Raw genomic sequence first — 26,734 nt, 5'->3', positions numbered from 1 at the left:
GAATCTTAAAAATTGTCTGTCACGAAGAAGAAAAATCAGCATAAAGAGGTCTGAGACAACAATGTTTTTTATCTTATTTTGTAATTTTCTTCTTCCTGGAACTGAAAAACCTCTGAGAAAGGATGTAAGATATGTACTTCAAAGACAAATTGCAAGGATGCTCTATGATGGAGTTAGTGGTTTGCTGTTTGGCCTTGAAATTTTTCACCATTTTCTGCTTTGCTGCTTTTGCCTTACTTTCATCTGATTCTAGCCCTCGTTCTCCCAAGACTGACATAGCTACGTTTTTATACACCTACACCCACTAATCATTTGTTAATCTATCAACATACTGAAAAGACAATGGTAAATGAAGGTTTTGCTAGTTATCCTAAATATACATTTATGCAGACTGAGCTATTTTAGCAAAGCTTGCAGGTAAAACCAACAAACTAGAATCTACACTATAGCTGTAAATCCATATTGGCTACAGAAAGCACCAGAGAGCAATAGGAATAGCAAACAGGACAATTTAAATAGTGAAAATGAAATAAGAAGTATATTAGCACCAACCACTTTATGAATAATTGTATTTACCTCTGAATGAACTCTCTGTATGTGTGACTGAAGATTGCCTTTCTGAGAAAAGGCTGCAGGACAAAAGGCACAAGCATGGGGTTTTTCGCCAGTGTGCTTGATCATATGGGTCTGCAATGCCCCCTTCTGGTTAAAGGCTTTTCCACATTCACTGCATTTGAAAGGTCTTTCACCTGGGAGGAAAAAGGACGAGGATGTGCAGTAACATGCTTTAAATAAACGTTAACAGTCTCCCGTATCTAAATGAAAAATTATATCAGCTAAAATATTTCATATAGATACCTGTACGTACATGCACACAAACACAAAACCATACATTATTGTCTGTTTTTACAATGAATTCTTTTACCTTGACCACCAATCTCAGTATCTACTCTGATGAAGCTTTGTGAAAAAGTTTTTATGACTTAGCTCATGATTATCAGTTAAAATGGGTGAAACAAATTAAAACTGTACGAAACAATTATTTAGAACTGCTTCCCTCAACCTGTGGTTTGGAAGATCTCAGAAGTTGCTATGCAAAACCACTGGAGGAAAAGGGAAAAAGAAGAAAAACCAAACCCACACAGGCCATTCTTTTACACCAAATCTTATAAAATTGCACGGAAACAAACGGAGGACCAGAGGGTGGAATGGACAGTACTAAATAACCAACAGTCAAAAATTTAACCTTTTATTTAGTCTAAAATAAAAAAGTCTTATAGCAACACTGCAAAAGATGGCCTATGGTTCCCACTCCCCAATAAATAAGTATCAATAGCCATTCATTCTTTACAACCACCTATTGAAAACACGTAATAATGTTTTTCTTATGTAAAATACTGTACAGCCTTACTCAGAAAATAATTTTTAAACTTTGAATGTCCGCATTGCTACTAAACATTAAAGAAAAACTAGGCAATACTATTACAAGAATGCTGTCACTATTTCCTGATTTGGTGTTCCCAGTGTTGAACACCAGCTCAGTGCTCCTAAGCACACTTAGGAGTATCTGTACATTAACAGATTGAGTATGAAAAACTCTGCAGAAATTCTAAGTGACAAAACATAATAGAACTGCATAAACATATTACAAAGCTACATATTTTAAACACACAGATACTAAGAATAAAGTTCAGTTTCTTACAACCATGTCTTAATTTACTACTGTAAATCTCCACTGTGAACTCAGTATTACTCTTTTTTCCTTAGTGAAATAGTTTAGGTGTGGTTAATGCCAGGACCATAAAAATATTTAACACTTTGCCTTTGCACATTTCTGTAGCAAAACCACTATCAGCATGCTGTACATTATGCCTGCTACACCAGTAAGTACTAGCATGTGCTAAATACTATGCACACTAAAGCAGTTCTAATGAATATTTTTATATTACTTCTAATTACATAGCTGTAATTACATCTAGTATAAGATTATTAATTCTTAACTAAATTCACATTGTTTTAAATAAAAGCAGCTGTTTTCTGAAATAGATAACAAGCATATAAACCACACAGTGTCAACTCTGAAGGAACGTGTATTTTTTGTTCTGCTGCTTACGGCTTTTGAAGATGCTTTAAGGTCTGCAGGTATGAACAGTATGTTTTTAATTATAGATTTAAATACAAAACACTGATTCAAATCTTCTTGAAATAAGGTGTCAAAATCTCTATTGCGTTTTCACAGGTAAAAAGCTTAGCTTCCACTAATAGTTGCTGGTGGACACATAGAAGAATTGCTTCAGGTTAAGTTTGCCTAAGTAAATGTCATTATAAAATTATAAAACTATAATTCTAGTGTGGAAATGTGGAATTTCTTTATTTCTCGAGTATAACTTAATAACATACAGATTTGGGAGGGGAATGGGGAGTTCATTACTTAGTTATTAATATGGGAATTGCAATCCCTGAGACTTAATTTTTCCCCGAAGGGTGTAAGCGCTTGGAATTAATAGCTATGTACAAAAAGTATGGCAATTAAGACACTAATGTAATATAATGCACGTGTAGCACTGACATGCTCTTTTAACAATTAAAGACTTAAGTATTCTAAATTCTTTAAAGCACGGTACTTCATTCCTACATATTTTACAGTACCTCAAGCAATTAGATGCCAGACATATTGTCTGCAGAGGTAGAGTAATAACATACTTCACAAATTAAATGAGTATTCACTAGCTACTTGGAATTTAAAATGACCTACTATCACGTGCAGATAGAGACTACATTTTCTGTCTCTGGTTTCCCAATAGACAAATGCCTTTTTATTCTTCAAAATAATTATAAATGCCCTTGAACTTTTTGAAGCTTTAGAAAAGTGTCCTCAAGCAACTATGATCTTGTTTCTTTAATTCTGACTAGAACAAGCTAAAATAATGTATCAAATAGAGACAATACTCTAAAATAAGAAAGTTAATTTTCAATTACTTTTTTGAGATATTACTTTGAGGCAATTTTTAAAGCAGGTACGATGGTGACCTCTTGTGTTACTGTTCTATAACTGGATCTATAAGACTTAAAGAAGATTCTTAAGAAACAGTCTCACAATGGAATTTTTGTTTTCTCCCTTGGTAAACAAAGTCATTCTTTGCAATTCATCACATCACTGAACAGACTGCTAACATAAACATCGCACACTTACAGAATAGATTACTTGAATTAGCTAAAAACTACACAAACAATTTATTCATGAGATGGAAAACACATACATATTGCACATCACTGGAGCACCTCCAAGGAAGGTTTTGTTTTGTTTAAAGCCAAACTCCTGCTATACTATGTATAGCTGGTTGAAATGTGAGAACTATTCTCACAGTCCTCTGTACACTTCAAAGACTTTTATATTATTTTATGGTTGGCATTTTTCAGTTATTTCAATTGCTTTAGGGTTAAACATGCACATTTTTATTACAATAATTTAGCAAAATCCATTTGCTATTCATTCTACAAATTTGAACAGTCACTCGCACTTCAAGTACCAATATTACAATCTAGGCTTACCACCTCCCAAGTTCTCCCTGGACATCCTGAAAATGGCAGTGTAAGTACATAATATATATGTACTAACTTTAAATAAATCAATTAAGAAACAAAACCAAGGCTACTACGTTAGTAGTATTGTTCGTTCTCATGCACTTCTACTCTTTCGTGAACTGAACATTTTAGAACCTGTTCTCTAGAGTATGTAAGACCTTATTTAGAGTAGCTTATCTAGAGATTCTAATTTTAGAGCCCATTGAAACTTTGCAAGTAGCAAAACTGGTATTCTGTAAAACATGAAACCTATAAAGTACTTAATTTTTTTTTTTTAACTGCTTCTAATGATATCCATTTGGAAATTTTAAAAGCGTATATATTTCCTAAGCAAAGGAATTACATAAAAGTTGTTTTAAACTAACAGGTAACAGCATCTAATGAGCCAAACGTATTAATACTATTTCAAGTCCAGACGGGGAGAAAAACACTTAGCATTTCACAGGTTAACTGAATTTGGTAAAACAAATGCAAACTAAAATAACTAATTCCACAGTCTTACCTGTGTGTATCCTAACATGTCGCGTTAACTGACTCGGTTTCTGGAACGTCTTTCCACAGTGAGGACAGGAATAGGTAAACCCACTTCTGTCAATGTTTCTGTTGTAAGATCTGGTATTTGATACCCTGTCATTTTAAAGCAGTAACAAAAAAGGAATTTACATAAAATAATATTAAACACTTTTGAAAAGATTATTTTACCCCATCATTTTTTAACGTAGTGTAAATTTGATGACAATATACAGTATTAGCTGCAACAGTTAAAAACCAAGCCATTTAATTATACAAAAAGAACAATAGAAACAGCACTTTTCTAAGTAACTCTAAGCACTAAGAATTTTAGTTATTTCTGTAATAAAATCGGTACCTTTTAGAGACTCACTAGAGACATTTTCACTGTGAATTCTGCTAAAGTATACAGTGACTTTACAACTACTATTTTAGTGAGAACTCAACTCTGTGCAATTCCATTTCTTTTACCCGAACATAGCACGACTTTCATAGAATCATAGAATGGTTTGGGTTGGAAGGGACCTTAAAGATCATCTTGTTCCAACCCCCTGCCATAGGCAGGGAAACCTCCCACTAGACCAGGTTGCTCAAAGCCTCATCCAACCTGGCCTTAAAACATGAAGATGTCATGAACTAACAAGAACAGGTTAAGAATTTAACAACCCAAATACAAGAGGTAATGGCCTCAAGCTAGGGGATGCTTAGACTGGATATTAGGAAAAATATCTTTGCTGAAAGGTGATCAGGTATTGGATTAAGCTTCCCAGGGAAGTGGTGGAATCACTGTCCCTTAAGTGTTCAAACACCATGAAGATGAGGACCTTTGTGACATGGTTTAGAGGTGGACTTGGCAGTCCTGGGGTAATGGCTGGACTTGATGATTTTAAAAGGTCTTTTCCAACCTAATTGATTCTGTGATTCTATGATTCACCACTGCCCCTCAAATACAAATGAATCTCCCTATAGAAACAGATTATACACATTCCAAAAATTCATTTCTCTACAAATCAAACTGATTAGTTTAAATGTCTGCTGAAAAACATCAACAGCTATGGGGAAAAACAACAACTGATTTGATGCTGGAAAAAAGGAAAAAACAAAAAGCTACAGATCATCACAACTCAGCTAAACAAGCAGAAACCAGGAGGCAGTCGGCAAGCCAGTATGGTATCTAGAGCACTCCACATTTTCCACAGTGCGTGAGTATCTACACCTATAGAGTAATCCAGCTTGTCAGTACTGCTTAAAGCTAACTGAAATTACACTAATTTAATACTTAGCGTTTTTCTGAACAACTGAAAGAATTAGGTAATGTTGAGCAGATGTGCAAAACACATCACCACCTTGAAACACAAGTTGGTGTAACAGCATAAAAAATAGCAGGGAAGTACCAGTCTGCACATAACAGGAAATCATTAAACTTCTGCTCAAGTGCAGCATATTTCTGCACTAAGAGAACATAGATATTCACTATATGTTTAAAGGAAAGCACATTTCCCCTTCCAATTACTTCAAACAAATATTACATGAATTTTTAAACTTCTTTATACTCTTGCAGAGTGAGCACAGAGTGCGAGTAATATATTTTACCTTTACATATTAATTGTAACTACTAAAATTTACTGAAGTATCCAGAGCAGTCGACTGAAGATTGAAGAAAAGAAGAGAGAACAGCACAGACGTTACAACCTATTCTTGCCATCTCAGGACAGATCTAGATCAGCCCGATTGTCAGAACGCATTCTTTCATGAGCAACAACATATGTTTCAACTATAGCTGAGGCACTTCATTAAAGGAAGTAATATCCAGTTTAGGCCATTGTAGGGACAGCCCTTGAAGATCAGATCACCTTCTCAAGTATTTCATCATTTAGAGTTATAATGACCATTTTCTTTTTAGCAAAAGGTAGATACTAAATTTAAATTATAACTTCATAATGGTTTTCCATTCAAATGATTCAGAGACAGAAAAAATACCTTTTTAGGAAGGGAAAGTGCAACCACCCTGTGAAAACCATTTTAAGGGAACGACACTCTTCATAAATTTAAATCCTAAAAATTTTCTGAAGCTTATTGTACACTGAAAAGCAGGAATCAAAATTGATGTATGTCTTTGAACTTTAAATATACTATATACAGTCAAACAAGTTAGAGCAAATGTTAATTTTTCATAATTCATTAATTCATCTTTTTACATGCAGCAATAAGAGAAGATTGTGTCAAATTAAAAAAAAAAAAATCCGAATTTCCATATTTTTTCTTTCGAAATAATTTCTGCTGAAACACAGAAGGTCTGAGCTACACTGGCTTTGTGATGAGGTGGAGCAGGAACACTTGTACAATTCATTAACCTGGGTCACATACATGGGTTGTACTGGTACTGCTGGTGAATGGACAGCAAAGCACCGTTATGGACAGTAGTTTATTGTATACAAATGCAACATGTTTCTGCATCTGAACTGATGAATAAGATGAATCTCATATAAGGAAGCTCCAAATCCAGAAATAATCCGTGTTTAGAAAAATAAACAAATGATCACTGAGCACTTAGATCACATTTATGTCAGAATGTGGCATGCATGCAAGGCCAGGTTGGATGGGGCTTTGAGCAAGCTGGTATAGTGGAAGTCCCCATGGCAGGAGAGTTGGAACTAGATGAGCTTTAAGGTCCCTTCCAAACCAAACCATTCTATGATTCTATGATAATGCTCTCTCAAAATCACAGCCATCGTATCACATTATAGTCATTCCTCCATTCTTTATTTATTCATTCTAACTTACACAGATGTCCACAACATGAATGTTTTTGGTGTTGTAATATTATACATTTATATAACTCAATACAAACATAACTTTGCACTTCAAACCCTCAATTTTTGGTTTGTAAATGGAAATCTACACCAATACATTTTTAAACCTTCTGGAACACAACTATTAAGATCTTATAACCTGTGTCATCTGCTAACAAAAAGAACTGGGAACAGCCAGTATTTTTCATTTTTTAAATGCATATTTTTCACATCTGTTTTTACAGAAACAGACTGAAGATTAAAAGAGAGATCACCTGTCAAAACTTTAGCCTTTCTTAATGTATAAACTCAACCAACAGAAGTTTTTCTTTCTTCTAACTTAAAGTAAATTTCACCTTCCTAAAAGTAAACTAGAGAGCTGAAAGAAAGGACAGAACAAATATTCACCAAAAATAAGAACAGTATTTATTAGGCCTCTTTTTTTCCCTCCATTTTGTGCCTTTTCAGGTTTACAAGAAACTCACAGCAGGTTGTGATGAGTAGCACTTGCAAAAGATGATTAAACCGCACGGAATGACTTATTTTTCTGCAGAAGGTAAGCATTAGGACTTCTGCAATTACAATAAGTGCTATGTAAAATTAATGTACATTTGCTTCAATGTACTGCCATGAGCCTTTAAAATCGCAAACAAACACACTTAAAAATCACTTTGGATCAGAAAAACTTAACCTGTGTTTACAGACATCTAGCAGATGCAACTATGCTTAGTATGGGTGCCTAAATATGAAGATAGAAGGGAAGAAAAAGAAAAAAAGGCCTCCAAAAATAGCCACCTACTTTTGGAAAGGTTTTGAAAAACAAACGCCATTTCATAACAGCATACCAAAGAAAAGAAGAGATCTGCATAGATCATGGCACTTTGCTGACTGGAAATGCTACTCCGGCTTTCCCCAGCTATCATCATAAAAAAAACCCAACACCTGCTCATTTTATTACAATCCCATGATTGTCACCTGATTTTATAGTGAGTTTTCATATGCTCCTTTAGCTGTGAGGAGGTTTCAAATTCCTTTTTACAAGACTTGCAGCTGTGGATCCTACTGCCTGCCAATTCCTGACGATGTTCTTCCATGTGTATGGAAAGCTGACTCTGTAAAGTAAATTCATCTCCACACTCTGAACAGATAAGGTTCTGAAAGAGATAAGAGAGACAGATTTTTCAAAAGATTCTCAAATAGCAGTATGCATGCACAAGCTTTGCTCAAGTAGATGAATGTATCCTTCTACGGGCACTGGCAGCTGGAAGCAAGCAGCAATAGCAGTATACAAAAAAAACCTTTTGAGCCCCATAACATAAATCATGAACAATAATCACTACAAGCTTATGGCAATATTTTATATTTTAAGCAACTCCACTAAAACCGAATTCTGAAAACGTTCAGAAACAAGTAGTTCACTACCATAATCACTACTCCCTCTTTCCTTGGAAGGCTAGTTCAAGATACGCACAGCAAATTATCTCAATGCCATTACACTATGGCCTACATAAACATTTGTAACAAATTCTACTTTCTAACCAAAACCAGCTTAACTGTAGATGCAGGCATTTTACACTTTGCTGGTTAAACTATACAGATTGTCACTTTTTAACAGTAATCCCACCACAGTTACTGCTGAGTTTTCTTGAACTATCTTCACAGAAAAGATGACAGAAATAAATAGGGACACATAATGTTTTTGACAGATATCTCTTCAACCCATTAATTTTACATCAGTGTTAAATGTATCACTTTCCAGTTATATTAGTATTCCATGTCATCTAGAATTGAAGCTATACTTACAATGTCTGATGCAAAAGCATTCCCATTCCTCTGAAATTCAGAGGAAGAATCAAAGTCAAATATTGTTTCAATGAAAACAAAGCTCTGCAATTTATTTTATTTCACTTTGCTTTTCAAAACTGTTAGTTTTATTTCTAAGTGTATCTTTTATTTTACAAAATCTAAACAGAGAGTTAAGATTAAATGTCTAAAAATATTCACCAGCTCTTTGGCAGTGCATTTGTTACATGTTCCTTACTGGTGTGTGTAAGTTACTTCAGGCACTTTTCGTGTCTGTTCATTTTTCAGTAATTGTGATTATCACTGCAAACTTTTTATCCTCCCCCTGTTTTTTTACTCCTTGACGAGAGAAAAAAACCCTAAAGTGTTCATTTAAATAAAAATATTGACAATGTTTTAATCAAGAGGAACAAAGATATGCAATACTATTGTTAAAATGCTTTGACAATGAATTTGTTCCGTAAGTCTGAAAGAAACAAAAATTCTGCAATATCGCCAAACAAAACATCTGAGGTTCTCCAATGAAATGAAACACTACCCCAAAAATTACTTGCTTAATCTAACCTCGGGATCATTATTACTGGACTCGTTACAGTGTGGGACTATAAATAAATATTACTTTCTTTTCAGGGATCTACATTTAAATCTGAGTAAGAATACTTCTCATTGAAAAATACTGTTCTTATACAACAAATTTGGTTTATGACAATCCTTTCGTGCAAGTGAGGAAAAAGTATCAATGCATACTATATCAAGCTCATGGACAACAAAATTGAGAGTTTGTCAATCGCTTCTCAGCATTTTTCAGACACACATATCTATGACATTAAGCTGCTATTACATTCTATTAAGCAACTTCCACAAAGAAAGAATAGCCCAAGAATTATTTCAGACAACGGAAGTCTATGTATTTTCATTTGTTACTGTGGAATTTGCTGTAGGAAAGCAGGGTCATAGTAAAACAGAAAAAGTGTACCAAAACACAGCAATATATCAAGCACAATAGCTGCTCTCTGGAATAGGCAGTACCAGATTTACTTTTTGGCCCTCAAGCAAGCAAACAAAATATCCACCGCCACACGCAGAAGAAGTAACTGCACACTGTTAACATCGCTATAGTTAAACCCACATTCCAACATTAAACAAAACGAGCTAATATTTTGTTGTATAATAATTAAAATTCCCAAACTCAGAAATAATTTTATAAAGCTTTACTCAACTAATTCTGCCTGTATTAACTATTTTTATCTTACTAAATGCAGTATCTAAAAGAACACTTTGCAACTCACTATCTTCACCTGTTTAGTATCAATGACTCCTACCATCTGTAAAAGGACATTTTAATTTGCACTTTAAGACCATTGCTCCTGAATTATAAGACAGGACAAATCAAGTACGCTGAACATTCCTAAAAAAGCAAACAACAGCAAAACAAAATAAAGCCCCCCACAACAGGATCTTATAGTAATGGAATTTTCACTTCATATCAACCAAATACCACTTTTAACTTTTTCAACATGTCAAGGTTTTCCTAAAGCCCAAGAAAACCTCATGCTCATGGAGAAAGAAGACGTATTAGCAGTTTTAATGCAATCAATTAAATTTTTTCAATTTTATTTAGCATTCCTGTCTCACTAGGCCAAAAAGCAGCAGTGGATACCACTGTCTGCTTCCACTGAGGAAATGGGCAAAACCAAGAATCATCTACAAAGTTGGGCGTATTTAAACAAGGTATGGTTTTCGTGACTTCTTAAAGTGAGGAATTTCAAATGTGGTATTTTTCTGTTACAGCAGTTTATCACAAATTACCAAAGAACATGAGAGGAAAATTTAAGTCTCTTGCAAGCTTTATTTCAATACCCAGAAAATTCCTTCTAGAGCCTCTCACAGGAGCAACCAATCATGAAAATCTGCATTTCAACAGACAGGCACACTTTTCCAAATCTAATTGGAGAGCTTTAAGCAGCTAATCCCCCTAGTTTCTCGTTACTGCCCTTCTGCAATCTGTACATAAAGCTGGCTAATGCAGCAGCACAAAGCAAGTTACCTAAACATCAGCTTTGTGCAGCAGTCTCCTCAACTGCTACGTATGTTCCCCAAGTGAGTATGTATCTTTACTCTATTTTCAGATTTTTAATTCTTCTAACAGCAAAAGTAAGAATACTGAACAGGAGGGAGAATGTACTCCACTGATAACTAACTACTTATCCTGCACATTATAAAAAAATTCCTGTATGACAGCAACTGCTGTCATCAAGACGCTCTCCTTGAAGTTCCAATTCCAGTTCTCCCTGTGCCTATGTATGGGGAAAGTCATCCCTGCAATTCAGTGAATTGTTACATTCATCTCTGTTTTATCACAGAATTACAGGGCATTATATGAACAGATTCATTAGCAGTTGAAAGTGTTCACATTTTTATAAATTTCACTTTAAAGCTGCAGACTGAATTTTAAACTGGAATGCATCATACAACCTATCCTTGACATCCGCACTGAGTATCAAAATCAGAGCTGCGCTGAAGTGGATGAAAAAAATCCCTTGATCATAAAAATGTATACTACAAATCACTCTTAGGCATCCTTCTTGATGCTCAGTTTCCTTATTATCATGTTTTTAGTAACTCATAAATCAAGTTTCCTCAATAAATACCCATTGAGCTATGTATCATTATAAATACATAAACATGCAACAAAACTATGCAAGTCCTCCTCTCATCTTATCTCAGCTGTATATGTGATAGAAGGTAAACTGATAACAAGGTTAAAGAAAGAATATATTCTCTACGGATGGCATTCCCTGCCTAGTTCAGGGAAAAATGCAAGAAGGCATATCATCCCAAACCTACTGGTCAAAACTGCTCCAAGCTGTACGCAGTTGGTATAGAAACATAAAATTGTTATGATCAGAAGTCTGGCAATGAAAGCGCATACTTGACTCGGCTCCAGTTCTCCAACATAAAGTGCAATTTTAAGAAAGCTTTCACAGGAGGAAGAGGTAATTACCTGATTGAAAACTTGGTATTTTTGGTGGTACAATCAACTCTGCAACTGCAGTAATGCAGTAATGGCTATAGAGTGCACAAAATACTACTATGCATTAACAGCTAAGAATTTAACCAATGCCTTGTAAAAACGGAAAATGAATCATGAGAGGGAAAGGAACAAGAAGTCCTCTCAAGCAAAACAACACTCAAAAAAAGGGGTGGGAGTTCTAGAGAAGGGAACCAGCTTCATGATGCAAGAAACAGACAGTGAGAGTACCTCACCATGAAATCTGCCATTAAAAATAATCACCCAGACTATTACACGCAGTACATCTTGCCAAAGAAATTGCTTTAAAAGTATTTGTAATTAATTAGTTAACGTACATATATACATCTATGACACATGCACAGATTCTCTTTCTTAGTAAAAACAGGATGGTAAGGGATAAAGTACAACCATTATGACATGTCTTTTCAAAATTTAAGTTATGAGGTTTAACGAATTACCTCTTCTTTCTCATGTAGCATTATATGAGCTTTCAGACTGGCTACTCTGGAGAATTTCTTGTTGCATACAGGACACGTAGGATCTTCACCATTGTGAGTACATTTATGAAGCGTCAAGTTGAATTCAACATTAAATGACATTGGACATTGGTCACACCGGTGAGGCTGTTAAAACCACAAAAATAAAGACAAAATTTAATAGTCGCATAAGTTACATATACCCTAGGTGACACATAAAACCATATAAATCACAATGTTTAAAAGGAGAGCAAAATCAAGTGTCTACATATGATCATGATCCTTAATAATACCAGAACTAGTTTATTTTCTTTGCATCTCTACTGGAAATGCAAACACAGCATTTCAAGAGCATATGGGGAAAGAAGGCAGGGGTATTAAAGAAAGCGCAGACTCTAAACGGAGACTTTCTGAGGAGACTGCAGTTAGCAGGAGAGAAGAATGAGCAAGAGACAGAAATAAATTTTCCTATTTTAACTGAGATCATGAACTCTTCTTAAGCAAAATTAATAATCAAACTACCAAAGAGAATAGCTTATGCTACGATCGACTGATCTTCAATTGCTATCTGCACAATCAGTTTTCATTCTTTAAGAGCACCTTCACTTTTAAATATGAAGGCTTAGACAAGTGTGCAATAGCATGGTTTTAACAATATCAACTTCCATTGTGCATGTACGAACTTTACAACACTGAAACTTGGGTAACTAGTTCTTTGTATACATAAATTATCATCTCAAAGTCCTACATCTTGGAAAAATTAATCTGTATCTACAGCTACCTCAAACAGCAATAAAATCGTTTTTCCTTCACATGTAAAGTAGTTTTAGCCTTCAGAAATAGAAAGCAAACAACAGAAATGAAATGCTTGCGATTACAGATGAAACCTGTGGCAAAAAGCTTCATTTATAAAGTCAGTCTAGTCTTTCCCAAATTGATTTTTAAGCAACTAAAGTGATGACATTAATCTACTAATTCACACACACTAGATTAGGTTGCTGGACATTATTGAAAACATCTGTAAGAGACTAGCAGGGTTCAGCTAACCCATATAAGCATTATTTTCTTTTTATTGCTAATGTGTAGAATCAGTTTGCAAATTCAATAAAAGAAACTCATACATTTTCCCATCTACCTGAATATTTTATCAATCAAAGAAAACGGCTATGATTAAAAATTACTGAACTGGAAAAAACAGTATTAACTAAATGGTATCACAGTAAGGTCCTGTCTCAAAGGAAACATGAGGAAACATGAAAAAGCAACTTCATAAAATGTAAAACTCTGAGGTCCCCAAGTAGTAATTATTAGTGATTGTGATTAAAAACAACTGAAAATGATGTCTTGTGTTAGCTTTACTTGTCAGTATATGAGAATACCAATATACACTGCTATTTTCTAAGTTAGTATCTAAAATTCATACCTTGTCATTTTGCTCATGATCCCTCATATGGCGCTGGAACTGGGTCTCTTTTGGAAAAGACAACAAACAAATCTCACACTTATGGAAGTTAGGTACTTGGTAGGAAAAATTACTGTTCTCTGTATTCGGTGTCAGAACATCATCTACAAAATAAGTATCAGAGCATTTGGATGACGTCACATTTCATTTACTTATAATTTATTACAAAAAATGGAATTCTTTGAAGCAGAAACTATTCAGACTTGTGTAAGATTCTGACTTATACAAGATTCTAACTTCACGGGATCCTGAAAATCTCAGACATAAGCATTACTGCTTTCACTGACACAGAATCAACAGAATACATCCATCCCTCTAACTGCCAGTCACTAAGAAGATAAATAATCACCTTTTCCTAGTAATTTGAAAGTAATTCTTCTTGTGCTTCATAAACACCCATCAAGTGTTCATGCAACAAAATAAAATATTGCCAAATATACTAGGTACAAGTAAGATACTGCCAGGGGTTTTCTGCCCTCTCCTGCTCCTTTCTCTCTTTTCCTTCTTCAGGAAAAATACTGGCAATTTTCTTTTTTCTACTCCTGGCAATGTAAAAATTTATAAGTTACCTTTACAGTTGTAAAACCAACACCAATGTTTCAAATAACTGAGATGCAATAAACTGCAAGTCAAAACTCTGTAAACACAAATTCAGTGGAGAAAAAGATATTTTTTTTAATAGACCCAGTCTAAGCCCATACAGTTTTCTCGCTTTGAACTCCTACAGTATCACACAACTTCTGATATACAAGTTGCAAGCTTCTATATCCTCTTGCTCAAATGGCTGAAATCAGTCCTATAAATATTTAGGATATAAGGAAAATATTAATCCCAATAAGTTAAACACATTTTACACTCGGAGAAGATACTGTATTACTAAGGAATTAATGTTCATTTAAAAAAAACTTTAAGAAAAGCAGTTGGCAGGAGGGGTTAAAATAGGTAAGATCATTCAAAGCAGTATTAATAGAATAAAACTAAAAAATTATTGACTTGTGCTGCAGATTAAGGACACTAAAGAGAAAAAACGCACAGCATTCAAATACTGCCGTAACTCAAAAAGTGCATCAACAGAATGTAACAGGATTCAAAAAAAGGGAATGCTGACTTTATTATCTAGAAAACGAGAGCCTGATGTTTCCCTTTAAGAAAGTCAGTACTTCTCAGCATGTATGTAAGAATTAGGCATAGGAAGTAACAACACAACTAGAAGTTCACAGCATCCTGTTTACGTTTCCTCAAGGGAAACCAAAGATTATGATTCATATAGTACTTCTGTTCAGTACCGCACCTACCTCAAAGTCCTGTCTCATTCAACACACCATTTGCGGAGGGGGGGGGGGGAATAATTAAAAAGTCAGTATGTTGTGTCCTGACCACTCAACTTCTGCTTTGCAAGCGTAGTTATACATCTTTCTGTTTGATCGAAATACTTTGCATAAATATCACAAATCTTTAACGTGTATAAACTGAACCTACTCTATCCTTTAGGATGCATTAAAGGACTCTCAGCTGTAAATTGACAGTATATGCAGACACTACCAATCACATCCCTGAAGTGGTCACATTTCTTCAAAAGCTGAAAAGCACAGCTTTAATTACAAGACACTGTCCTTTAAGCATCTTTATGATAAATATACCCAAATAAAGGGTACAAAATCAGTTTCTGTAAATATTGGCATGACAAGAAAAAGAGAAGCAAAAGAAAAATCTACCCCAATACTTAGGCTACATGAAAATGTACCGCAAGCAGCTTTCCTCTCTCCTACTAAAAGGAGTAATTGTTCAACCCCATGAAGGCCTGACCTCTCACTTCAAACTGACAACTGAAAAATGATCCAATCCATTACTTCAGAATGGCCTTTAAGCCTTCCCCATGCACCAAAGAGATTATTATCTTTAAATATTCACTCTTGAGATCAAAGACACCAGACAATATACAAAAACAATAACTAAGCAACTGAAGTAGCAGAAGAATAACTTTGAAATAATCAAAGTTGCTAACTTTTCTACAAATGGAAACAGAAAAAGCCACATGCTCACTAGCGTCTGAATAATATTACCAAATTATTTACTTTTTAGGTCAATAATATTTCTATACATATCATTTTTATTGAAATGTGTATCATATCTGCATCAACTGCAATATTAATTAATCTACAGGCTATGATTTTTCTTCTACAATTCAAAAAGGAGTTTAAATTAGCAATATGTTAATGAAAAAACAAACGTCCTTGTGACATTTCACCAGAATTTGTTGACTTCAAGTGTATGAAATCATACCACCTGATACAGAGCTATGCAGCAAGAAGGTATTTCAGTTTTTTCTTTCACTAGAAGGAAATGATCACCATTAAAATAAACAGAAAGCGGTAACAAAAGTATAATCTTAAAATATCTCATAGGAAAGAACAGAAAAATCAGCCTAAACTTTGAGCAATGAGGAGTTGAGCACATCACAGCCCATACTGAAGTGTCAGTAGTTTCTCAAGACTACTTCAGAGGTGATCATAATCACTGAGCTGCCTGCAAGGCTTTCCGCCTCCCTGAAGGCCTCTGAAGGCGGCACACGCTCAGAAAATTCATTGCTTACATCTGGGACATCTTAAGCATTACTCTTTCAAAGAAAAGTCTTTGTAACTCTTTCCAAAGCCAAATCCTACACTTTTTTGGTCCTATCTTTCGTATTGCTAAAGAGTGAAAGACAGACGTGTGGGAATCAGGACTGGACCCTAGAATCAGCAACTGGACTCTAAGATCCAGCTTGACTTGGCAGAGGACTTCTACTATAGAAATCCTTAAAGATAAGGCACAGCACATCAATTTAGGTTAGATGAAGACATGTTCAAAGGCTCAAGTATTTAAAGATCAAGCTGAAGACTGCTCTAAGTAGTTACAGCCAGCATGAATAGAAAACAACGTCCAGTTTGGATTTAAAATAGTTCTGAAAGTTCAATTGTTTCGCTTTCACTCCGCAGGATTGAGATCCAATGCAGATTAAAATAAAACACAAATTAATTTACTCATTAACACTATGTCTGAAATAGTTTAAGTGAAAGATGAGACTATAATAATCTTTTTTCATTTGTATTCTCACTAAAATACTCTGGTCCTCTATTACCAGCGAAATACTGGGTATTTCTGTGATTTGCACAGCTCCCTTTTATTAGAAAGACACAGGAAGTGACTTATTATTTTATTCTTCCAGTAACAAGGAGAGTATTCAGAGTAATATCCCTACTGAAATCAAGAAATTGGATAATAGCAAGGACTAAACCGTTATGTTCTGTTTGGAATTGGGAGGACAGAAAAACAGGAAAGATATTGTAAATTTAAAAAGTAGCAAGTGAGCTGTATTTTGACTTCAAGCAGATGTCACAAACTCACAAAGTTTGCCCTGGATCTATCTTCATTTTAATGTAAAAATGAAATATCAGTTTGACAAAGTTTTTTGTTAGAAGAATTAATAACCAGATAAAGATACTATTTACACTGATATGTCTATATCATAGCAAGTCAAGGTAATAACGTGAATTACCGTATTTCAGGGAAATCAGCAATAAAACGCAGTTGTACGATCATCTTTTAGCACAGAAAAAACGCTTTTAGATGCATCAGCTTGGATCATGAAACAAGCCAAACACTGCAAAATGCTGAACCTATCTTAAAGGCCAGTATTTTTAAATCCCCAAAAGCACAAAGACGGTGCCAGTTCAAGAAGTTGGCAGTGGGTTATGGATCGTGCACTTTTAAATGTACTGAAAAATTTGTTAATTAAAAAATAAACTCTCAACGTTCCCTGTGTATCTAAGTGAAACAAAACAAAAATACTGACATATGTGACATAGCTTTTGCTGGTCACAACTCATCATTTATCAGATTAGCAACCCTACCATAAATAGCTAGTACGGTGCCTATACTCTCACGAAAATAGAAATGTTAGGTACACAGACTAAGCAATCTATCGTCAGATATACGCTGGCCAGATGAAAACAAGTTTACTGTCATTTACTGTTAATGAACTAACAGAATGCCATTCAAGTCAACAACAGAGAACTAAAAGTTTAAGTTTTTAGTTAGAGAAGACATTAACTGATTGACAGAATGTCAACAAAACCACTTGAAAAACTGGCATGCTCTTAGTAGAGAAAAGCTACTTACTGACATCCATAAACAAACATACACACAGAAACCACAAAATGAATATTAGAGTAACTGATACAAATCCCCTGAAATGTAAGTGATTCTTTCAGGTCTGCACATTAAAACAAATGATAAACCTCACTGAACAGCTGCAAAGTTTAAAACACTGGCAATTATTAATACTAACTCCATGGAAACAATGCAAAAGCTACCATCTCCTTTTTTTTAATGTTATTTTTATTTATGTTGCAACCAGCCATATGTGGCTGGTTGCAACATAAATCAACCCTATTCTATCACAGCTTGAGAGAGATGGTCCAGTATCAATACAATCAAACTAAACAGGGAGCACTTAGCTCATTACGCACCAAATATAAATTTGTCTGTATTCTTACAGTTTGCCCAAAGTGCCTAAAAATACCAGAATCAGATTTGCAAAGTACCTATCAATGATAATAAACTTTCAGTTTAAAGGTGGACTTATTTAAATACTCTTAATATTACAACCTTTAATTTCTTTTCAAACTAATTGTCCTTCACAGAGCAGCAGCGATCGAGCTTCAGGCCAACTCAGCTACAGATTTCTGTGATACGACCTTCATGAAAACTAGACCTCGGGACTTGAGTCAGCAAGCAGGTGCTCTCTGCTATAAGCCACTGATGACAACTCAATGTGGAAGGAGGAAGACAGAATCAGAGCACTCCCAAACCATTCCTTCCTTATGCAAGCAGCACTATGCCTCGCAGCAGCTTGCAGTCCTCTCTGCAAGGCGCAGATGGACTCATCCAGCTGTAAATGCAGGACAGCCTTATTAGCTCTCTAATAGCCTACTCGCATCCAACTGAGAGGACACTGCAAGTACAACAGTCAAGCTTGCGGAATTCACAGATGAAAACTTGTCACTGAAGTTAAATGGCAGCTGGCAAGTCTAGAGATGAAAGGGTCTGACCCTATCGAAACCTATTTTCTAATGTATGAGCGGAACGAAAGTGGTAGGACAAGAGAACAAAACAGGGATAGCAATATTGATGTTTCCTCATACTACACTTGAAATCATAGAACATAAATGATAACAAATCATTAAAACATTTTGCTTAGCTCTGCAATCATAAAAGCATCAGATTACTTTAAATCTAGCTCAGTACACTTAAAACCAGCTAACAGTCATTCCTTATGACTTCTAATGGGAGGGGCAGGGGGCTCAATTCTCAGCCCACATATCGGACAAAAAAACCCCAGAAAACAATCAAGATTTGATCATGTAACACAAGGTAGTTTTATTACATTTTGGTCAATACTCAATCTGGAATTTAAACCAGTACCAGTCCAGACATTTAGCTTCAAGGAGCATGCTGCTGAGATGGATGTCCAGGTGCCAACTGCTCGGCATTTGCCAACACAAAGCAGCTGCACTCTTTTCAGGACCACAGAACACTCCAGAAGCTGCACAGCCACCCTGATGCACTGCAGGCAGCAGAGAAACTCGACAGGACACAGAACTAATGGCTGGTTAGATGCTAAATAGATGTACTGGGTCTGGCTGGGATGAAGTTGCTTCATAGCAGCCCGTATGGTGCTGCGTTAAGCTTGAGACTAAAACAATGCTGATGATACGTCAGTGTTTTAGCTACTGCTGAACAGTGCTTGTACAGTGTGAAGGCCACCTGTTTCTCACTCTGCCCCCACGATGAGTTGGCTGAGCGTGGGAGAGAGGTTGCAGGGGACAGCTGACAAGTTAACCACACGGATAATCCATGCCATGCAACATCATGCTGAGCAATACAAACTTGGGGGTTAGTCTCTGCCCAGAGACTGACTGAGCATCATTCTGCTTGTAAGAGGTGATGCCTTTGCACCACTTGGTTGGGGCTTTTTGCTGGTTGTTTTTTGTTTGGTTGGGGTTTTTTCCAACTCTCCCACCCTACTGCATGAGGAAGTGAACAAGTGGCTGGAGAGTGCTTAATTCTGGCCAGGGTCAACCTACCACATAGATACACCATCCACATCATCCTGAACTATTACAGATAACTGGTAATTGGCATTTCCTTAACCAACTCTGATACAGCTTCATCTGACATTCAGGTAAGTATGTCTATATTTATTAGTAAATATTCCAAAAGGAGTTACACTTTTTTGACAGCTACATATGAATACACCAAGCTAGCATTTTCCAGCTGTTTCTATATGATTTGAATGTCTCATACTTGAGACCCTAACCCTTACCCGCACTCAGCCACTACACTGGTAACAGAAACTTCAGAATTACGTAATTGAACTGCTAGATGATCATAGAATGGTTTGGGTTAGAAAGGACCTTAAAGGTCATAAAGTTCCAACCCCCCTGCCATGGCTCCAGGGAAACCTTATAGCAGCCTTCCAATACCTACAGAGGGCCTACCAGAAAGCTGGAGAAGGACTTTTTTGCACTTTTTACAAGTGATATGACAAGGGGGAATGGCTTTAAACTGATAGAGGGTAGATTTAGATTAGATATTAGGAAAAAATTAGGAAAAATTATGAGGGTGGTGAGACACTGGCACAGGTTGCCCAGAGAACTTGTGGCTGCCCCATCCCTGGAAGTGTTCAAGGCCAGGCTGGATGGGGCTCTGAGCAACCTGGTCTAGTGGAAGGTGTTGCTGCCTCTCCTCGAGAGTGAACACAATCCAACTACAGCAGAAAAACTCAAAAGACACAAGAGGCCTCAAATAGAAATTTAGTTATATTTAGAAAAAATGCATACAAATTAATAAGGTATGAAGTTAGGAGCACAACTGCAATAGGGAATAAAATAATGAGGACCTGCAATTGGCAGAAAACGATGGAGAAGGTACAGAACAAGGGCTTAAGTTATAACACTTAAAACCAAGTTACTTAACTGCTGAGATTACTGGGGAAAAGGCGTAGACATATTTCAAGTATAGTAAGGAAATAATGTGGCATTAAAATACACCAGTGTAATCTAAATCTATCTTCTCACTAAGACCCACCATACCCCTCATATATGAACTTTGATTTTGTTACTACAGAACAGTGAGATGACCAAACAAAAGTATCACTGTTAAAGCCTGAATATTATCTTTTCTAAGGCAAAACTTTAAGTAGTTATTCCTCCTGTGTGTTTTAAAAAGGAATTACCCAAACCTGTCGCATTTAAAAGTTTTAGCCTACATCACAGAAGCAGTACCACCACCTCTTCATTCTTGTCTGTACAACATCACTCACCTATTCTGATCAGTCAGAGGTCACCACCTAAAATCCTAGTGCAGAACTACTAGAATAGTCTACATAATATAAACTCAAGGAAGATTTATCCAGGGAATTCAAATTGCATTTTTCTTCAATAACACAAAATTGCAATGTAAAGCCTCTGAACTGACTTCCCCTAATTCAATATGCTCACACCCAAAGTGATGCTAGAGGGCTGTCAGCACACAAAATACAGTCAGCTCTGCAGAGGCAGACTTAAAGCTACATTGCCTTCTCTGTGTTTCTTATCTTTGTGTATTTAATATTTACCACTCTTCATAAGTAAACTCTGTTAAAATTCACACCCTCTGAAGGCAGAAAACACTCAGTTTAATCTCCCCTCATATTTCACTTTGCTGTTCAAAGAATTCCTCTTCTGCTCTTTGAAAGCGATCAGACAGTTGTGAAAGTCAAAACTGCTTATTTCATGTTGCTGTCATTCAGTGACATGCAGCACTGGCACAAATAGAAAGGACATTCACTATGGGGAAGAAAAGACAACCAAGGGTCCACGAAAAGTCCTTCTTACACATCTGAAACAACAACAGCAATAGAGCAGGAGTGCCTACCAACTCATGGTAACGCATTTACTGGGACAAAATTAGCAGAAAGAACCAGCAACAGAGTCTCAAGTTTTTACCTAAGCTTTCACAGGACCTACAGAAAACCCTTGTACAGTAGCTAAAAACCATAAGCATTCAAAATATTACTCTGGATCTACAAGAAGTATGTGTTCAAACACTAATTTCATTACCTATCTAACCAAACAGTAAAAGCCTGGTATTTATTTCAATTCCAGCTTAATAGCACCTCTTAATTGCTAAATTCTAATTAAAGCAAAGCATTGAGCAAGATTTTTCAAAATAACATCCTTACAATATGAGGCCTACGATATTCCTAAAAACTTATGTCAAAGCAGAATTATATTGCACCTTCCAAAACGCTTGTGTGTTTCAAGGCTTTTTCTTTTCAATTTTCAGGCACTTCTCCCAAGCTCCAAAAACAATTAAAATTAACATCTTCCACTATGCTATTATCTTAAAAAAGGGATACAAGGTATATTTTATGCAAAGTCAGTTAGTAAAACTAAAAGCAAAGGTAACATTTTGAGGGATTATTACAAAGAAAGTATTGCTAAGATATCCAAGCTTAAATCAGAGAAATAAATCTATTTTGAAAGAGGCATAAGAAAGCTTGTACCAATAAGAATAAAACACATTAAATCTTTCATGTTTTCTTTGTGCTGAGCTGCACAACAGCAGTGGAAATCACTTTCTAGTGTCTTACAGAGACTCCTAAGGGAACAGAGTACACAGAATTGCCCCTCAGCCAGTGGTTCTCAAATGAATGTTGGCAAATGCACAACAGACCACAGAAAATTCACAGGGCCTAAAACTCTGACAGTTCAAATGCTGTAATGTGGGTTACTTAGAATCACAGCAGCCACACTGGAAACTGGAGGCCACACACATGAATAATTCTTTTTTAACTTCCTTCTCAGGTTAGAGGCTATGTCACCAGAACCTGTGTAAATGCTATTAGTGTGTTGACACCCATTAAATGTTAAAAGCTGCCTGCCCCTTTCCTTCTTCGAAAACATCTGCATAGAGTAGCAGTTTTTCTAATGCGTTCTTGCTTCATATATACTCAAGGTCTCATCCTGAAATTTTCAGAAAGGCAAGAGCCAAGGACTCACCACATCTCTGTAAAAGGATTTGTTATACAATCACTGCTAAGCAGCCAGAGCAAGAATCAAGGAGCAGCAAAACCCCAAATAACAGACCATTAGCTCTTTCAAGCTTCTTGAGAACCGTGCCCTATACTTCATCCACTTCAAAGAGAATCACAGAATGGTTAAGGTTGGAAAGGACCTCTAGAAGCCATCTTGTCCAAGCCCTGTGCTCAAGGATGGCCACCTACAGCCAGTTTCCTAGGGCTGCACATAGATAGTTTTTGAATATCTCTGTGGAAGGAGACGCCACGCCTTGTGTAACCAACACCAGCGCTCAGTCACCCCCATAGTAATAAAGTGCTTCCTCATGCTCAGCCATAACCTCCTGTGCTTCAGTTTGTGCCTAACAGAGAGGTCAACAGTTCAATTAAGCTAAAAAAGAGGTAATTGCAAGATGGTTTTGGGGAAACACTCCAATGCAATAAAAATTCTCTTTGAATAGCAGCCACTGAGGCCAAGATATTGTTTTAACTATTGCTGCCTACAGTTTTTTTTATCTAACATAGTTAATTTTCTTAGAACAAAGAACATGCTCTAGTATTTGAGACGTAGGGTGGTTAAAACAGTCTGAGGGGGCTGCACAGCACATTACTGATGCACCTTTTCTTCCAAAGCTGTATTATCATAAATATACAGACTGTACAACTACAGAGAGCAACACTTCTCTTCCATTAGTGTACCAGGGTTGCAGGAATTCTGAGCACCACACTAAAAATGAACAAAACCTAAAAATGTGCAATTTCCTAAGCAAGAGATATGAAATCTATTTTTGTAAACAGCAATTTTCTAAATAAAATCCCTCCTGCTTAAAAGTGAAACCTATGTAATTCACAATCAGTTTTCAAAGTCTGTCAGCCTGCATGTGAATGGGATGAACAGCCAAATATCCTGAGAAGACAAATCTCCCAGATTCGAGCTGTCCTGCTCAGCCAGAGCTTCTTCATTCAGGACCTTCTTTTAGCCACATGTGAGCATGGAAAAAACCAAGATGCTTGCCAACACTGACCTGTCTGTTTTCCCAAACTGCTGAAATCTCACCAACCATAAGACTCCAGAACCCACAATATTCGCCTACACAGGGCAGAGTCCTTGCAGTTGCAGACTGCTGTAGTCTCTTAATACCTGTGGTCGCCCCAGACCCTGTAATTCTAAACTGTTGTCTGCAGTCAAAATACCTCTATGAAACAATATAGTTAATCACCAATTTCTTTTAAAATAAATCAATATATGAAAAATACAATCTATGATCAAACTCACAGCAAGTCCTGTCAGCCAAACCTCTTACCATAGGAAGAATCTCAGACCAAGGTCCAGCTACAAGCAAAAGGGACACAGCCACTAGGCAGTTTTTCTGGACAGCTTGTCTCAGTTTTCATCTTTTTCTCAATCACACAACATGCCTTTATTGCAGCAGCTTACATGCGTATGATACACGTATACCCTTGCAAACGCTACTAGAGAATTCAGCAGACATTTTAGTTAAAATAAACTTAAAAACCCACTCGGCTTCTGAAACTGGTGACAGTGAAAGCTCTTTGGGTCCTTCTTTATATACTTACTATTTAGTGTTCAAAAGCTGAGATCAATGGCTTCAACAAAAAAATGAAATATAACAAAAATCTGTGGTAGAAACGTGCGGCCCATCTGGCTTTCCATATCGGAGAAAATATTTTACCCAACTTCCCAATACTCATGTAACAATATAGCACCTTTTCCTCTTTTTGCCTGCCAGCACATCTCAAGTCTACAAAAAGTATTCCACAGAAGGCTCACCTACACATTCCTCTTGAAGAGCCAGAGCTCATCTGCAAGCATTCAGAAAACCAGACATTCTAAATGTGTACTAAAAATATTCATTAGTTGACTTTTCGTGACTGAAATAACCGTGGCATCTGAATGGTTTATGAAATCTCTCCCCATTCGATGTGGTAGGAAAAAAATAATTAAAAAAGATCTATTGCTATGTGCTTCCACTTAAAGAGAAGTCACTGATGAGCATTCCATCTACCTGAAACACAGCATTTTTGCCATTTGTGGCCTTTACTCAGATACTACTCACAGATCTCTGCTAACATCAGCAGGAATGAACTACACAAAAGAGCCACGAAGATACAAACTGCTGTCAAAAAAAGAAAAAAAAAAAAAAGCCTCAAAACAATCCCATCAAACAATTCGTTCCCTGAGTATTCTTTAGTCATCGACACTGAAATGCAGGCAGAAATTCTGAAACTGGAGTGTGATACAGACTTACACGTTTGGGAAAGAAAACCAGTTCTTTTTTACACATACAAAGAAAACGACTACAAAGAGGAGTTTTAAAGCCTAAAAAAAAAATAAAACCGCCCTTCTTCTTGAAATCAAGGGAGATGTTCAATTTTATTTTCACTGGTTTATCACCCTTTATTCGAAGCTCTCATTGATCTGGCCCGGGGGGGAGGGGAAGCAGTGCGAAGGGAAGGAGAAGAGCAGCGGAAGGACTCGGAGCCTTCCTGTTCTGTTCTGTCCTGTCCACCGCTGGCCCGCCCAGGCTCTTCCTCCAGCCCTCCCCAGCTCCAGCCAGCCCAGCACCAGGACCCGCTCCTGCAGCCATGAGGAAGAAGGCGGCAAGGCCGCTGGCCTAGGCCGAGCAACCCTCCAGCGGCGGCGCCACGGCGGGGCAGACAGCAAAGGCAGCGCGGCCGCGCCGCCACCAGCTCCCCCCGCGCCCTCTGCGGGCGAGGGGCCATTACAGCCGCCGCCGCTGCCCGAGGAGGCTGCGGGCCGGCCGCGGGGCTTGGCGGGCCGAGCGGCCCCGGCGCGGCCGCGCCGTGTGGGGCTGCAGGCGCTGCCCGCTCGGTATCATTCCGCAGGGCCGGGCCGGGCCGGGCCGCTTCCCCTTCCCTCCGCCCTCTCGCCTATACCCTCACACAATAGACCCGGCCTTCTTCCCCCATATCCGGGGACTATATGCGGAGCCCGCGGAGGCTTCTCGCCTTCTCGCAGCACCCGGGATTCCACCACCGCCACCCCCCGCCCCGGGCGCGTGTCGCGCTGGCCCGGCCGCGCTGTTTTACCTGACTCGCTGCCGGCCTTGCTAGTCTCCCTGCTGGGTTTGGGAGGCCGCCCCCTCGGCATGGCTGCCCCCTCCCTCCTTCCCCCTACCCCCCCCGGCCCTCCCCCCCCTTTTTCAGCACACACACACTTGGCAACGGCGGAGGAAGCGGCGGTTGGTGAAGGGAGACGAAGGGGGCGGGGACGACAGCGCGAACCCGGCCCCATACACGGGCCGCCGGGGGCCCGGCGCTGTGGGAGCGCGCCCGGCGGGGGGCTGGCGCAGGCGCACACGGCCCCACCGTGGCGGCAGGGGAGTGGGGGGGGAGAAGGGCGAGCGGGAAGAGGCGAACTCACGGGCAGGCAAGGAGGGCGGGCGGCGCAGGCGCACTGAGCGCGTCGCCGCACCGCGGAGCGGGGGGGGGGCGCGGCGGCGCCACAGAGGTCGCGGAGGGGCGGCGGTGGGGAGGGTGGTGCGCATGCGCCGGGAGCGGGGCTTCGGGTGGCTGAGGTCGGCGATGGGTACATCCGGGTGTGATGGCGCATGCGCGGAGCGGGGGCAGTGGGTGGGTGCTGGGCTCCGCCAGGAGCGCGGCGGTGCGGGGCTTGGTTGGTGCGTGTCGGTTCGGCGGCAGCGATGAGCATTCCCTTCCCGGGCACAGCAGCAGGCGGGGTGGCCCCCGACCGGAGCTGCGGCGGCTTCCGTGTGGGCGGTGGTTCGCTGCGCGCTCCTCTGCACCCTCGCGTCTGGTGCTGGAGATGTTTTTATCCGTTGCTTTTTCCAGCTGTTCGTGGCTTTTGTTGCCTCCAAGGATACTGCTGCGTGTCACTTCTAAATTCATACGGCCTCAGCTTCTAAAGGAGATTTTTGTTACACCTTTTTCTTGCTAAATAAAACTTTCAATATGAAGTACTAGTGT

At 38.1% G+C, this 26,734-nt stretch overlaps 1 protein-coding gene across 15 annotated transcripts in view; it reads right to left on the bottom strand.

Annotated features, from left to right (window-relative positions):
- The window catches only part of ZNF236 (zinc finger protein 236), a 78,420-nt gene extending 52,167 nt beyond the window's left edge, over positions 1-26,253 (bottom strand). For 10 of the 15 annotated variants that reach the window (XM_030482160.1, XM_030482221.1, XM_030482189.1 and 7 more), the window contains exons 1-6: positions 25,964-26,128; positions 13,624-13,766; positions 12,183-12,347; positions 7,863-8,041; positions 4,088-4,212; positions 577-749 (exon numbers count right to left, since the gene is read on the bottom strand). In XM_030482160.1, the coding sequence (XP_030338020.1) occupies positions 577-749; positions 4,088-4,212; positions 7,863-8,041; positions 12,183-12,347; positions 13,624-13,766; positions 25,964-26,042 (864 nt within the window). In that variant the 5' untranslated portion in view covers positions 26,043-26,128. Of the gene's footprint in view, positions 1-576; positions 750-4,087; positions 4,213-7,862; positions 8,042-12,182; positions 12,348-13,623; positions 13,767-20,996; positions 21,008-25,837; positions 25,924-25,963; positions 26,130-26,171 lie in introns of those variants that run through there. The other 5 variants (XR_003990889.1, XM_030482263.1, XM_030482229.1 and 2 more) reach the window with 4 other exon arrangements.
- Positions 26,254-26,734: the final 481 nt, after the last annotated feature.

Source organism: Strigops habroptila, chromosome 1, assembly GCF_004027225.2.
Source record: "Strigops habroptila isolate Jane chromosome 1, bStrHab1.2.pri, whole genome shotgun sequence".
Lineage (NCBI taxonomy): Eukaryota > Metazoa > Chordata > Aves > Psittaciformes > Psittacidae > Strigops > Strigops habroptila.
The sequence above is the reverse complement of the archived record's forward strand: the minus strand, read 5'-3'. Positions and strand labels throughout refer to the sequence as shown.